We start from the raw sequence: 13943 nt of genomic DNA, 5'->3' as shown, positions 1-13943 counted from the left end.
GAGCTGGATTTGCTCTAGGTTTGGGAAGAGCTGGATTTGCTCTGGGTTTGGGGGGAAGAGTTGGATTTACTCTGGGTTTGGGAAGAGCTGGATTTGCTCTGGGTTTAGGGAAGAGTTGGATTTACTCTGGGTTTGGGAAGAGCTGGATTTGCTCTAGGTTTGGGAAGAGCTGGATTTACTCTGGGTTTGGGGGAAGAGCTGGATTTGCTCTGGGTTTGGGGAAGAGTTGGATTGCTCTGGGTTTGGGGGAAGAGTTGGATTTGCTCTGGGTTTGGGGAAGAGTTGATTTGCTCTGGTTTGCTCTGGGTTTGGGGAAGAGTTGGATTTGCTCTGGGTTTGGGGAAGAGTTGGATTTGCTTTGGGTTTAGGGGAAGAGTTGGATTTGCTCTGGGTTTGGGGAAGAGTTGGATTTGCTCTGGGTTTGGGGAATGAGTTGGATTTGCTTTGGTTTAGGGGAAGAGCTGGATTTGCTCTGGGTTTAGGGGAGAGTTGGATTCCATGCACAGCCCCCTGATACGTGGAAAAGACTCCTCTGCTGGGTTAAAGCGGTGCCGTGGGTGTGTTTATTCCAGCGCTGGGGCACACGTGGGTGTGGATTGCCCCACTAAATGCCCCCCTCGGCTCGGTCTGTATCGGGTCACGAGCTGCATATTCATTAAACTCCCCCACGAGCCTATGCATATTCATTACCCAGCCCCGCCTAGCCCCCCTTTCCTCTCTTAATGAGCCCAAAGTCGTTTCCATCCGCGTTGGGCTCGTGCAGGAGTCTCTGGGGTGAAGTAAGGAGTCCTCAGATGAAGTCGGGAGTCTTCTCAGGTTAAACTTTCACCTTGTGCTTGTTCCCTGAATCCCTGGCCCAAGTTCAAACCCCAGGGCTGGGTTGAGCTGGTTTCTGGGTCCAAAGCGGGATCTTTCGGTCACGGCTGCTTCCCCTTATCAATAGCCTTTGTGTCCTCCCTTTTTCTGATCGGCAGATGTGACAAATCCAAGCTGTGTGCAGCCCCTTCGGTAATTCACTTAACCCTCCTTTCCCCCACTCACCATTGGGATCCATCCCTTTCCCTGCGCCTCCTGTTCCGCACTGAGGTCAAATAAAGTCGCAGACCCTCCCAGGACACCTGGTGGGAACCCCAGCACTCCGGTGGGTCCAGCCCTACCAGATGTGGGCAGCTGGGAAGGCATTTTCCCACCCAGACATGCCCAAACTGTTTCCTTGTGGAATATTTGGCTCGTCAGGGATCCAGGTCACCTCAGGGAGCTTCCTGTGCCTTTTCCCTGGAATATTCCTGGCCCTTTTCCAGGCCCTAGGTGATGGGAATGGCCCAGGACAGCCCCGTCCCCGAGGCCCATCGGTGTAGCCTCAGTACCCCTGGTTGGGATAACCCAGCATGTCCTGGATAACAGCTCCCAGCTGCCAAGGTACTCCAGGTTTCTATGGGCTCACCTGCTCCTGCTGCCAAAAAACGCAGGATAATCAAACTCTAGCACTATTTTTAGTCCTAGAAAACGGCGCTGCTTCAGTCACTCCCCAAACTCCCCTGCCCCCCACTTCCAAAACTTTTCACTATTTCTACATTTTAGCGAACGAAGAAATCCGTGCCCATGGGCTATAAATTACAGAACTGGCATTAATTAGCGTTCTGTCCCCTATTGGTTATTGATTTCTCTCTCCTCATGCTGGTTTAGTCCCCACTCTCAGTCTCTTTGTTGCATTTTTCCCAGATAGAGAGAGTTTCGGTTCAGCCGTGGACTGCCTGTGTCTCTTCTTTATCTCTGGCTCCTGCAGAATGTCCTTGTGCTCTGTAAATCCTGCATTCCTCACGTCAATTCCAGCAAAAACATCTCCCTCTCCCAGGCTTTGTTTATTGAGAGAAGGATCAAGGTTGGTTCAGCAAAACTCAAAAGTTTCAGCGATTTTCCCAAACCGGGTTCCCAAAATAGCAGCCGGTGACAAACCTTGCTAAGTGCCGGCTGCGGTGGAACGTGGCGCTGCTTGTGGTTAATTAAAGCCATTAATTAGAGAAGTTAATTAAAACAATTAATTAGGAAAGTTGTTAGGGAAGTTAAATCATTTCCAGCGCAGAGGCACAGTCTGTAAATGGTTCAGGAGGGGTTGGGTGGGAGCTGGGAAGAGAATTCCCTGTTTTTCATCCCTGTTCCTTCCCAGTCCTGTCCCCTCCCCTGCCCTGGGACAGCCCCAGGGACATTTTTCTCGTGTTTTGTCAAGGTTATTTCGTTCCCCTGTTCATAAGCCCTGAAAAATTCAAACAAATCATCACAAATCTGAAGCCCTCCGAGGCAGAACTGATACAAATCCCTTCATTTGGATGATTCCAAATGTTCATTAATGCTCGTACCAACTCCCAGGCTTCATTCGGTTCAATTCCCTGATTTTCAGTTCGTTGAGACAAATTTGTACATAAGATAAATGTACATTTAAGGAAGAATAAAAGCTTTTCCCACACCATTCTTCTTTTCCAGTAAAAAAAAAAAAAAAAAGACAAAATCAACTCAGCAAAAAGATCAAACTGGCAGCACACGAAATAAATCTGGTTTGGATAATCCCAGTCATATTTAGTCGCCCAACAAGTTGCTCACAAGACAAATCAGCAGTTATTATTAAATTGATAACACAGGAGGTTCTTTTGGGACAGTTTAAAGTGGTTTTGGTCCCCACAGCTCGATCCGATCCCATAAAAAGGGAAAACTCAGCCCAGGACAGAGCAGTTATTAAAAAAACAGGAGAAGTCCATCAATTCCCAACTCCTTGTCTGCTCTGGCGGCTCCAGGGTGGAATGCTGGCATCGGTGACTCCTGTGAAAGTGGAAGGGCAGAGTGATGAATGCAAACCCCAAATCCTGGGATGATCTGGGAGCCTTCCCTGTAAACCCAGTGCCCTCCCCACTTGGGACTGGCCAAACTGGTCAGCCCCAGCTCCCGGGGGCTCTGGCACTGGTGAGGGTTGGAAGGGGAGTGTGAGACCACCCCCCAGTGCCCAAGGACCTTGTGGAAATCTCAGCTTTTCACTCCAGGAATTCTGATTTTCCCTCTTTTTCCGCTGCTCTGTGGGCAGCACCGCCTGCCCTCTGCCAGGTTTCTGTCCTTCTGCAGGAATTGCAATTCCACCCTGGCGGGGTCAGGAATTGTCAGAGCCCAGCTCAGAGCGGGAGGAGAAAAATGACCATGGTCACCGGGGACAGTGACCACTGAGTGACCCTCAGCAGTACCACCCTCAGTGACCCCCTGAGGGTCAGTGTCCTGCTCCCCACGGACCCTCCCTGAAGGTCAGCTGGGCTTTGTCCCAGAGGAGACCTCACAGCAGGTCTGGGTCACACCAGAAACCCCAACACCAGTGCTGGACCTCGCTGAGCACTGCCCCACATCCAGGGGATCCCAGCATTGCCTGGCCAGCTCAGGGAATTTAGGGAAGAGTTGGATTTGCTCTGGGTTTGGGGGAAAGTTGGATTTGCTCTGGGTTTGGGAAGAGCTGGATTTACTCTGGGTTTAGGGGAAGAGCTGGATTTGCTCTGGGTTTTAGGGAAGAGCTGGATTTGCTCTGGGTTTAGGGGAAAGTTGGATTTGCTCTGGGTTTGGGGGAAGAGCTGGATTTGTTCTGAGCCTTGCAGAGGAACAGCCATGATTCTCAGGAGGGTCAGGACCAGGCAGTGATTGACCCTCTGAGGGTCAGTGTTCTTCTCCCATTAACCCTCCCTGAGGGTCAGCTGGGCTTTCTCAGGGAGAAAACCTCCCGAAGGTCTGGGTTACCCCAGAAAACCTCAGGGGGTCTGATGTGCCCAGGTCAGACCAAGAGGAGAATTGGAGTGGTGGGGAGCAGCGAAGATCAGGCACCTCTCCAGCTGCAGGACCTTCTGCCAGAGGTTTCTGTCACCTTTCTGTCTCTTGTCCCTTGTCCAACCCTCAGGTGCCGTTATCCCATAGGGAAACCTCTGGATTCTCAGAGTGATCCTGGCCCTGGCACGAATAAAACATTCCAACCACCCCAAATCAAGGGTAATGCAGGTGTTGTTGATGGAACTCTTGGGGTGAATTAGAGTGACACGGCATGACCTGTGTTTATAAACATATAAATATATAAAGATATATCAATATAAACATATGGGTGTGTAGGATTTGGTTTAGAACAATTTTAGTTGCAATGGAGAGCAGGGTTGGAGCTGTTTGGGTTTGGCCTCATCTATGGAAAGAACAAAAATAACACAAGAAAATGTACAGGGAAAAGAGAAAAGGGAGGGAGGAAGGGAGGGAGGGAGGGAGGGAGGGAGGAAGGAAGGAAGGAAGGAAGGAAGGAAGGAAGGAAGGAAGGAAGGAAGGAATTCGGAAGGAAGGAATTCGGAAGGAAGGAAGGAAGGAATTCGGAAGGAAGGAAGGAATTCGGAAGGAAGGAATTCGGAAGGAATTCGGAAGGAAGGAATTCGGAAGGAAGGAGGAATTCGGAAGGAAGGAAGGAAGGAAGGAAGGAAGGAAGGAAGGAAGGAATTCGGAAGGAAGGAATTCGGAAGGAAGGAATTCGGAAGGAAGGAAGGAAGGAATTCGGAAGGAAGGAAGGAATTCGGAAGGAAGGAAGGAAGGAAGGAAGGACGGAAGGAAGGAATTCGGAAGGAAGGAATTTGGAAGGAAGGAATTCGGAAGGAATTCGGAAGGAATTCGGAAGGAATTCGGAAGGAATTCGGAAGGAAGGAAGGAAGGAATTCGGAAGGAATTCGGAAGGAATTCGGAAGGAAGGAAGGAAGGAAGGAAGGAAGGAAGGAAGGAATTCGGAAGGAAGGAAGGAAGGAAGGAAGGGAAGGAAGGAAGGAAGGAAGGAAGGAAGGAAGGAAGGAAGGAAGGAAGGAAGGAAGGAAGGAAGGAAGGAAGGAAGGAAGGAAGGAAGGAAGGAAGGAAGGAAGGAAGGAAGGAAGGAAGGAAGGGAAGGAAGGAAGGAAGGAAGAAGGAAGGAAGGAAGGAAGGAAGGAAGGAAGGAAGGAAGGAAGGGAGGGAGGGAGGGAGGGAGGGAGGCAGGGAGGGAGGAAGGGAGGAAGGGAGGAAGGGAGGAAGGGAGGAAGGGCTGAGTTGTTGTAACTTGGATGTGCCTTGGTCAAAGGGGAAACACAAAGTTCAGGGGCTCGATGCCCCTTTGGGGTCGGGTGAACACCCAGGAACCTCCTGGGGGGAGTTTTACCCTCTCTGATGTAACACCGGGGTCACCCCCAGCCCTCGGGGGGAGGCCCAGAAATGAGTCTGGGGGGCACTGCGGGGGCTCTGAGGGCTCATGGGCTCCCTCTGAGGGGCTGAGCCAGCCCTGCCCCAGCAGGAGCGGGAACATCCCTCGGGAATGGGAACGTCCCAGCAGCTCCGGGGGTGGGTCTGGGGGTGCGCTGCGGCTGTGAAAGGCAGGACCTGCCTGATAAAAAGCCTGTCCGGGACGATAAGAAGCCCAGTCCCGACGGGATAAGAAGCCCGATCCCGCCCCCGCAGGGGCTGCTCCTCACGGCCTTGTCCCTTATCTGGCTCAAAGCCCAGCACGAACCCGTCCCCTCCTCCCCGGGCCGGGCGCGGGGGACGGAGCAGCGCCGGCCGCGACAATGGCAGCGGGCTTCGGGTCATTCACCATTAACGTCCCGGTCCCGGCCATGCTCCTGCAGGTACGGGGGCACGGCTCTGTTTGGGGGCACCGGCTCTGGGGTGCTGCAGGTGTGCGGAGTTCCGTAGGTTTGGGGATGCTGGTTCTATTTAGGGGGTGCTGTAGCTGTGGAGGTTTTGCTGTAGGTTTGGGGATGCTCTAGGTTTGGGGGTGCTGCAGGTGTGGGGGTTCACCTAGCCCAAGGTCTCACCCGGGGGTGCCCCTGGAGTTGGGGTGCTGACAGCGAAGCGCTCAGGTCTTGGGGGGGCTGCCACCCCCCCACCCGTCCCTCTTCCTCCAGGCCCAGGTGGGCTCTGCACCCCAAAACAGGCCCCCGTGGGGCGGGGGGAGCCCCTGGGGGACACGGCCGCGGGGTGACATCCCCGGAATTGACTTTGGGGTCCGTTTGCAGGTCATTGTCATGTCCAGGCCATGAGACCATCCGGGTGCTGGAGGTGGGGGTGGATGGGGACCCCAAAACGGCCGGGGAGGGAGCGGGGGGGTCCCCGGGACAGGGGGGGCCCCCCAGGTGTGGAAGACGCTCCCTCCAGCACCCCGAGCTCGTCCGGCGGGGAGGCGGCAGGTGAGAGACCCCTCCCCTCCTTCCCGGGATGGTTCCCGGCCGTGCCCCGGGTCCGTCCTTCCCGGACATCGTTCCCTTCAGTGCCCCGGGTCCGTCCTTCCCGGGATCGTTCCCTTCAGTGCCCCGGGTCCGTCCTTCCCGGCATCGTTCCCTTCAGTGTCCTGGGTCCGTCCTTCCCGGGATCGTTCCCTTCAGTGTCCTGGGTCCGTCCTTCCCGGGATCGTTCCCTTCAGTGCCCCGGGTCCGTCCTTCCGGGATCGTTCCCTTCAGTGTCCTGGGTCCGTCCTTCCCGGATCGTTCCCTTCAGTGTCCCGGGGTGCGCCCTTCCCGGGATGGTTCCCTTCAGTGCCCCGGGTCCGTCCTTCCGGGATCGTTCCCTTCAGTGTCCTGGGTCCCGTCCTTCCCGGGATCGTTCCCTTCAGTGTCCCGGGTGCGCCCTTCCCGGGATGGTTCCCGGCCGTGCCCGGGTCCGTCCTTCCCGGGATCGTTCCCGGCCGTGCCCCGGGTCGTCCTTCCCGGGATCGTTCCCCTTCAGTGCCCCGGGTCCGTCCTTCCCGGGATCGTTCCCTTCAGTGCCCCGGGTCCGTCCTTCCCGGGATCGTTCCCAGCTCCATCCCGGGCAGCGGAGGGGGTGTCTGGGTTGTGTCACCTGGGCTGCTCCGGGGTCCCGCTGCAGCTCCACCCCCCACCCGCTCCCCGGGAACGCACTTTTTGGGGAGATCCCACTTTTTTTCCTCGCTGGTTTCTGGCCAGCGCCCCAAATCCACCCGCACGTGTCACCTGTCCCGCCCTCTCCCCTGCCGGGGGGAGGAGGAGGCCCCGCCCGGGGGGATGGGGATGGCCGCCGCCCCCGGTCCCACTACGGCTGACCCAAGGCACTGCCCCTCCCCGCGCGCTGGCCCGCACCTGAGGGACACCTGTGGGAGGGTGTTCGCTCCCTGGCTGTGCAGAGTTCGGGTGCCCCCCTCCTCACCCCCACCTGTTTCTCCCCCAGGTAAAGCCAAAGCAGCGTCGTCGCCCGTCCCCGTCCCCTCGAGCCACGCCCGAGCCAGCCCGGCGTGACCCACCTGGCCGTGCAGGCCGCCCCACAGGTAACTGCTCCCGGGGCCGGGGGGCGAGGGCGGGCCCCGGGGGAGGTGTCCGCGGACAGGGGGTGGCCAGGTAAAGGGGACCCGCTTTTGTGCCCCCACACAGAGGGGTCTCCACAGACCTGGGGTGGGGGGGGGGGGGGGGAAGGGAGGCCCCCAGGTGCCCCTCGTCTCCCTATGGAGAAGGGGTTCCGTGTAAGGGGGGACCCCGAGGCAAAGGGGATCCCCTCAGTGCCCCCCACCCCCCACAGAGCGGGGGTCAGCGGATAAGGGGGACCCCCCTTTATACCCTCCAGAGAGGCATCTCCACACCCCTCCCAGTGCCCTCCACTCAACAGAGCTCCCCCCCCATCTCCCCACGGAGTGGGGTTCACGGGTGAGGGGGGCTCCCCCTTTGCCCTTCCCCCCCCTCAGATGTTCACCAGGGAGCCCCCCCTGGGCCCCCCTTCCCGCAGGGGTTCACCAGCTCGGGGGGCTCCCCCTTTGCCCCCCCCCCCCCCCCCCAAGAGGGATTCACCGGGGAGCTCCCCCTTTGCCCCCCTCCCCACCCCAGAGGGGTGTCCCAGGCCGGGGTGGGGGGGCCCTGTGGGGGTTTCCCTGATGCTGAGCAGGGCGTTGATTTGTGTTTCTCTTTCAAATCTCATTTATCTCCGCAGGTGTTGGCTCAGGAAAGCTTAGCCACATGGTGTGACAGGAGTAATGGTTCCGGCAGGGACAGTTACTCAACCTCTTCTTATCCCCAATCAGTATTGCAGGTCAGGTGACAGGCCAGCAGGCGCTGGCCCTGGTGACAATTCCCACAGCAACGCTCGCCGCGCTCCCGGGACTGACGCCGGCGGCACCTGCGGGGGCGATTTTCAAACCGCCCGTAGCCAATCTCACAGGTAACCGCAGGTAACCGCGCCTGCCCCGCCCGCCCGCACACCTGGGAGCGGGAAACGGGCTCCGGGCCGGGGAGTTTGAGTGAAAAAGGTGCAGATTTGGGGCTCCAGGAAGGGTCTGAAATGGGCTTGAGTTTGGGGGATTTGAGAATAAAAGGTGGCGATTTGGGACTCCAGGTGTGGTACCTGGTGTAGATTTGGGACTCCAGGTGTGGTACCGACCTGGTGTAGATTTGGGTTCCAGGTGTGCTGCCTGGTGTAGATTTGGGGCTCCCGTGTGGCTGCAGGAGGGGTCTGAAATGACTTGAATTTGGGGGATTTGAGAATAAAAGGCGTAGATTTGAGGTTCCAGGTGTGGCACCCGGTGCAGTTTTGGGGCTCAGGTGTGGCACCAGGTGCAGATTTGGGTTTCCAGATGTGGCACCTGGTGTAGATTTGGGGTTCCAGGTGTGGGACCTGGTGCAGATTTGGGGGTCTCCAGATGTGGCACCAGGTGCAGATTTGGGGCTCCAGGTGTGGGACCTGGTGCAGATTTGGGGTCTCCAGATGTGGCACCAGGTGCAGATTTGGGGCTCCAGGTGTGGCACCAGGTGCAGATTTGGGCTCCAGGTGTGGCACCCGGTGCAGATTTGGGGTTCCAGGTGTGGGACCTGGTGCAGATTTGGGGCTCCAGGTGTGGCACCATGTGCAGATTTGGGGCTCCAGATGTGGCACCAGGTGCAGATTTGGGGTTCCAGGTGTGGGACCCGGTGCAGATTTGGGGCTCCAGGTGTGGCACCTGCTGCAGCAGGGGATGCTGGAGCTCCCCTTTGCCCCCTCCCCAGCTCGTCCTCAGCCCAAACCCAGCCCGTTGGGCTTCACTGTGAGGCTTTCAGTATAAAAATTACAGATTTAGGATTCCAGATGCAGCACCTGCTGCAGGAGTGTTCTGAAATGGGCTTGAATTTGGGAGATTTGAGACTAAAAGGTGCAGATTTGGAGGCCCCGGTGTGGTACCTGGCTGAAACAGGTGACCTTGGGGCTCCCTTTGTCCCCCTCCCTAATTCATCTTCCCCCAGCTCAGCCCCAGTCCAGGTGGTCTTCACCTGCAGGGGTCTGAATTGGCCTTGAATTTGGGGAATCGGAGTATGAAAGGTGAAACATTTGGGGCTCCAGGTGTGGCACCCCCTGCAGCAGGTGGGGGGGGGATCGACCCCAACATGTGGGGTTCTTACGGACCCTGGACCTGTCCCAGGTGTGTCCGGGCAGATTTTGGGTTCCCCCAGGTGCCCCCCACTCTGTGCTGCAGCAGCACCGGGGTCAGGTGAGGCCCCGGCCCGGTGATGGGAGGGGACAGGCGGGGCGGGGGGGGGGACGCGGGCGCGGTGCCCCCGGTGCCACCCCACTGACGGTGTCTCCGTCTCTCCGCAGCCGCTGCCGTGCTCAGCCCCGCCATCCCGGCCATCCCGGCGGGTCCCGGCGCCGCGGCCGCCCCCGCTGCCCCCGGGGCAGCCCCCGCTGCTGCCCCAGCCCCCCCCGGCGCCCACCCCCCCAAAGGACCCCCCCGATGTCCGTGCAGCCCCCGATGTCCGTGCAGCCCCAGATCACCGGACTGGCCTTTAACCCCGGCATAGTAAGGACCGAGCCCACCCCATCCCGGGATCCAGCGGTCGCGGGGCCACGGGGAGCCCCGGGAATTCCAGGGCCACGTCCCGGCCTCAGTTTCCCCAGGCAGGATCCCACTCTCAGTTCCACACGTGAGATTCTGACCTCAGTGTCCCTGGACAGGATCCCCGCCTCGGTTTCCCAGGACAAGACCCCAGCCTGTTTCCCAGGTGGGATCCCTGCCTCAGTTTCCCTGTGCAGGATCCCAGCCTCGGTTTCCCCAGTGCAGGATCCCAGTTTCAGTTTTCCCCGGGCAGGATTCCAGCCTCAGTTTCTCGGGGCACAATCCCTGCCTCAGTTTCCCCGTCGCGATGAGCTGCAGCAGCTCTGCTTTGGGCAGCTCCCAGGGGATGGATTTATAGATTTAGGGGACCCCCTGGGACTCTGGTGGCCACGGGCTGGGGGGGACGATCCGGGGGGGTCCCGGTGGCCCCCATTGCCCCAGCTCTGACCCCGTTTCCATCCCACAGCTCACGGCAGCTCTGGGGGCGCAGCCGCAGCTCCTGGGGTCCCTCAGTGCCCCCCCCCGTGATCGCCAACCCCCTCCCCAGCGTCCAGGGGATCCCAGGGCAGCTCCTGACCAACGCCCAGGGCCAGGTACCGCGGGGGGTCCCCTGTCCCCCCCACGGGGTTGTGTCACCTGGGGAGGGGGTCCTGGATGCTCCCGGTGTCGTGTCCCCACTCCCCTCCCTCCCCCCCCCACTGGGTGGGCGTTTTCGGGTCCCCCAGCACCGTGTCCCCCCCCCAGGTGATCGGGACCCTGCCGTGGGTCGTGGCCCCCCCCGGGGTGGCCGCGGCCGCCCCCACGCCGGCCCCCCCCAGCCTGCAGGTGACGCCGGTGACGGCCGCAGCTGCTGCTCAACGCGCAGGGCCAGGTCATCGCCACGCTGGCCACAGGGCCCACGCTGACCGCGGGGGCCACGCTGGCCACCGCCCCCCCCGCACCGGCCCCCCGGCAAGAAAAATGGGCCCGCTGAGCCCCCCCGTCAAGAGCGAGGTGAGCCCCCACCCCTGAGACCCTCTGAGCCCCCCAGGCCACCCCCCCCACCCCCCACCGAGGTGGGTCACGGCCGGGGGGCCAGGGCAGTGTGGCCGAAGGGCGGCAGTGTCCCCAAAGGGGCTTTGGGAGCAGGGAGCGGCTTTGGGACCCCCCTGCAGCTTTGGGACCCTCTGAGTACCTTTGGGACCAGGCCACGCGGCCTTGGGGGAGACAGAAGCGCCTTTGGGACGTGGCCAGGTGGCTTTGGGATACCACGGACCATTCCTGGGACACGACCCCGTTGTTCTGGGGAGAACGTGAGCCCCTCTGGGACCTGGCCATGCTGTTCTGGGGGGACACGAGCACTGCCGGGATGTGGCTGTGGGACCCCCTGAGCACCTCTGGGCTGCGGCCACATGGCTCTGGGACCCAGACAGGTGGATTTAGGAGCCCGTGAGCACCTTGGGACCCACCTGTGTGGCTGTGGGGGCACATGAGCCCCTTTGGGTCCTGGCCATGGGGCTTTGGACGCCAGGAGCACCCCCAGGCTGTGCCCCCTCCTGTCCCGTGGCCACGCCGTGGCCCTCCTGGTGCCACCAGCTGTCCCAGTGGGCCGTGCCCCACGGGGAGCGGAGCTGCCAGTTCCCCCCAGGTCACCCCCGGGTCCCCCCCACCCCAGGTCCAGCCCATCCAGCCGGCCCCAGCCGGGGTGGGGACGAGCCCTGCGCCCGTGGCCAAGGTGTCGCCATCCCCAGTGCCCATCACGTGCTCCGAGACCCCCACCGTGAGCCAGCTGGTGTCCAGTGAGTCACTGGGAGCACTGGGAGAGGGATAATGGGCTGTGGGGTCCCGTGGGAATAGCAGGGACTGGGGTCCTGTGGAAAGAGGGATGATGGGGGTCTGGGATCCCTGGGCAGAGGGAAAATGGGAACTGGGAAGAGGGATAACAAGGTCTGAGGTGTTCTGGGGTTAACAGTGTCGGGGAACCACTGGGAAGAGGGAACACGGTGCCTGAGGTCCTTGGGAAAAGGGATAACAGGGACTGGGCTCCCCTGGAAAAGGGATAACGGGGACTGGGATCACTGGGAGAGGGATATCAGGGACTGGGGTCCCTGGGCAGAGGGATGAAGGGGTTCACAGCCCCCGTGTCCCACCCCAGAACCCCCGCCCCACCCAGCGCCGAGGAGGATTGGGATCAAACCTGGAGGAAATCCGGGAATTCGCCAAGAACTTCAAACTGCGGCGCCTCTCGCTGGGGCTGACCCAGACCCAGGTGGGGCAGGCCCTGACGGCCACCGAGGGCCCTGCCTACAGCCAGTCGGCCATCTGCAGGTAATGTCACCTGGGGGACAGGTATGGGGTTATCTGCAGGTGATGTCACCTGGGGGACAGGTATGGGGTTATCTGCAGGTAATGTCACCTGGGGGACAGGTGTGGGGCCATCTGCAGGTAATGTCACCTGGGGGACAGGTATGGGGTTATCTGCAGGTAATGTCACCTGGGGGACAGGTGTGGGGCCATCTGCAGGTGATGTCACCTGGGGGACAGGTGTGGGGCCGTCTGCAGGTGATGTCACCTGGGGGACAGGTGTGGGGCCATCTGCAGGTAAGGGGACACAGCCAGGTACAAGCGGTGACAGGGGCCAGGTTGGGCATGGGGGGAGGAAAGGGGAAGGAAAATTGGGGAAAGGAGTATTGGAGAAAGGCAGGAAAACAGGAGGAGAGGAAAATTGGAGAGGAGGAAGGAAATTGTGGGGAAGGAGGAAAAGCAGAGAATGGGAGGAAAACGGGGAAATGGAAAGCTGGGAAAGGGGGGAGAGGTGGAGGAAGAGGGAACTGGAGAAAAGGAGGAAAATTGGGCAAAGGAGGGTGCTGGGCATTGCTCCCCCCTCACTGTCACACCCCCAATCCCATCCTGCTGTCCCCCTGTCTCCCATCCCTGAGGGTCTCCCATGTCCCCTGTGTCCCTTCAGGTTTAAGAAGCTGAACATCACCCCCAAGACATCCCCCTGAGTGTCTCCCTGAGTGTCCCCTGTCCCCGCAGGTTCGAGAAGCTGGACATCACGCCCAAGAGCGCGCAGAAGCTGAAGCCGGTGCTGGAGAAGTGGCTGCGCGAGGCAGAGCAGCGGCAGCGCGAGGGGCAGCAGCACCTGCTGGAGTTCGTGGGGGGCGAGCCGGGCAAGAAGCGGAAGCGCCGCACATCCTTCACCCCGCAGGCGCTCGAGGCCCTGAACGCGCACTTCGAGCGCAACGCGCTGCCCACGGGCGCCGAGATCACGCGCATCGCGCAGGAGCTGCGCTACGAGCGCGAGGTCGTGCGCGTCTGGTTCTGCAACCGCCGCCAGACCCTCAAGAACACCAGCAAGCTCAACGTCTTCCACGTGCCCTGAGCTGGGGTGCTGGCAACGCCCCGGGCGGCCCCCGGCCCGCTGCCGTCAGCGCTTTGGCCGCTGGTTCTGTCCCTCACCGCCACCCACGCCCGTAGCTGTGTCCACCCGTCAGCATCTCCCCCCGTGCCCCGAGCTGGGAGCACCGGGAGCCCTCCTGTGTCCCCCCGGCCCCCTGCCATCAGCACTTTGGCCACTGGTTCTGTCCCTCTGCCACCTGTGTCCAGGCCCTCACCTGTGTCCACCCCCACGCTGCCCTTCAGCACCTCCCATGTGGCCAAGACTGGGAGCACTGGGAGCTCTCCTGTGTCCCCCCGGCCTCCTGCCATCAGCACTTTGGCCACTGGTTCTGTCCCTCTGCCACCGCCCCCGTACCTGTGTCCACCACCCCTGTAGCCGTGTCCAACATTCAATGTCTTCCACACGCTCTGCACTGGGAGCACTGGGAACACTGGGAACATCCCAGTTCCCAGTCCCCCCAACCACCTGCCATCAGCACTTTGGCCATTGATTTTGTCCCTTTGGCCACCAATCTTGTCCCTCCACGCCCGTGCCCATACCTGTGTCCAGGCCTTTCCCTGTGCCCACCCCCCCGTGCCCCTCAGCGTCTTCCCAGTGCTCTGAACTGGGAGCACTGGGAATCCCCTCTGTCCTACCGGTCACAGCCCCTTGACCTCCAGCCATCGGCACTTTGGCCACTGGTTTTGTCCCTTTGGCCATGGATTTTGTCCCCCTGCCCCCGTGCCTGTGCCCACCGGTGCC

The 13943-nt window shown here is 60.3% G+C and overlaps 1 protein-coding gene and 1 long non-coding RNA gene across 2 annotated transcripts; both read left to right on the top strand.

Annotated features, from left to right (window-relative positions):
* Positions 1 to 5582: 5582 nt before the first annotated feature.
* POU6F1 (POU class 6 homeobox 1) lies at positions 5583 to 13285 on the top strand. The gene is given in 15 exon segments (XM_048328326.1): positions 5583 to 5642; positions 7202 to 7294; positions 7948 to 7974; positions 7976 to 8029; positions 8031 to 8175; positions 9583 to 9684; positions 9687 to 9784; positions 10287 to 10337; positions 10339 to 10413; positions 10565 to 10660; positions 10662 to 10712; positions 10715 to 10813; positions 11475 to 11598; positions 11926 to 12127; positions 12839 to 13285. Coding segments are annotated over 15 exon segments (1623 nt in total). The 3' UTR covers positions 13185 to 13285.
* LOC125337962 lies at positions 8192 to 9488 on the top strand. The gene is made up of 3 exons (XR_007208160.1): positions 8192 to 8381; positions 8782 to 8813; positions 8890 to 9488. It is a non-coding gene; the product is annotated as an uncharacterized LOC125337962 (long non-coding RNA).
* Positions 13286 to 13943: the final 658 nt, after the last annotated feature.

This window comes from Corvus hawaiiensis, chromosome 24, assembly GCF_020740725.1.
Source record: "Corvus hawaiiensis isolate bCorHaw1 chromosome 24, bCorHaw1.pri.cur, whole genome shotgun sequence".
NCBI classification, from domain to species: Eukaryota; Metazoa; Chordata; class Aves; order Passeriformes; family Corvidae; genus Corvus; species Corvus hawaiiensis.
The sequence above is the reverse complement of the archived record's forward strand: the minus strand, read 5'-3'. Positions and strand labels throughout refer to the sequence as shown.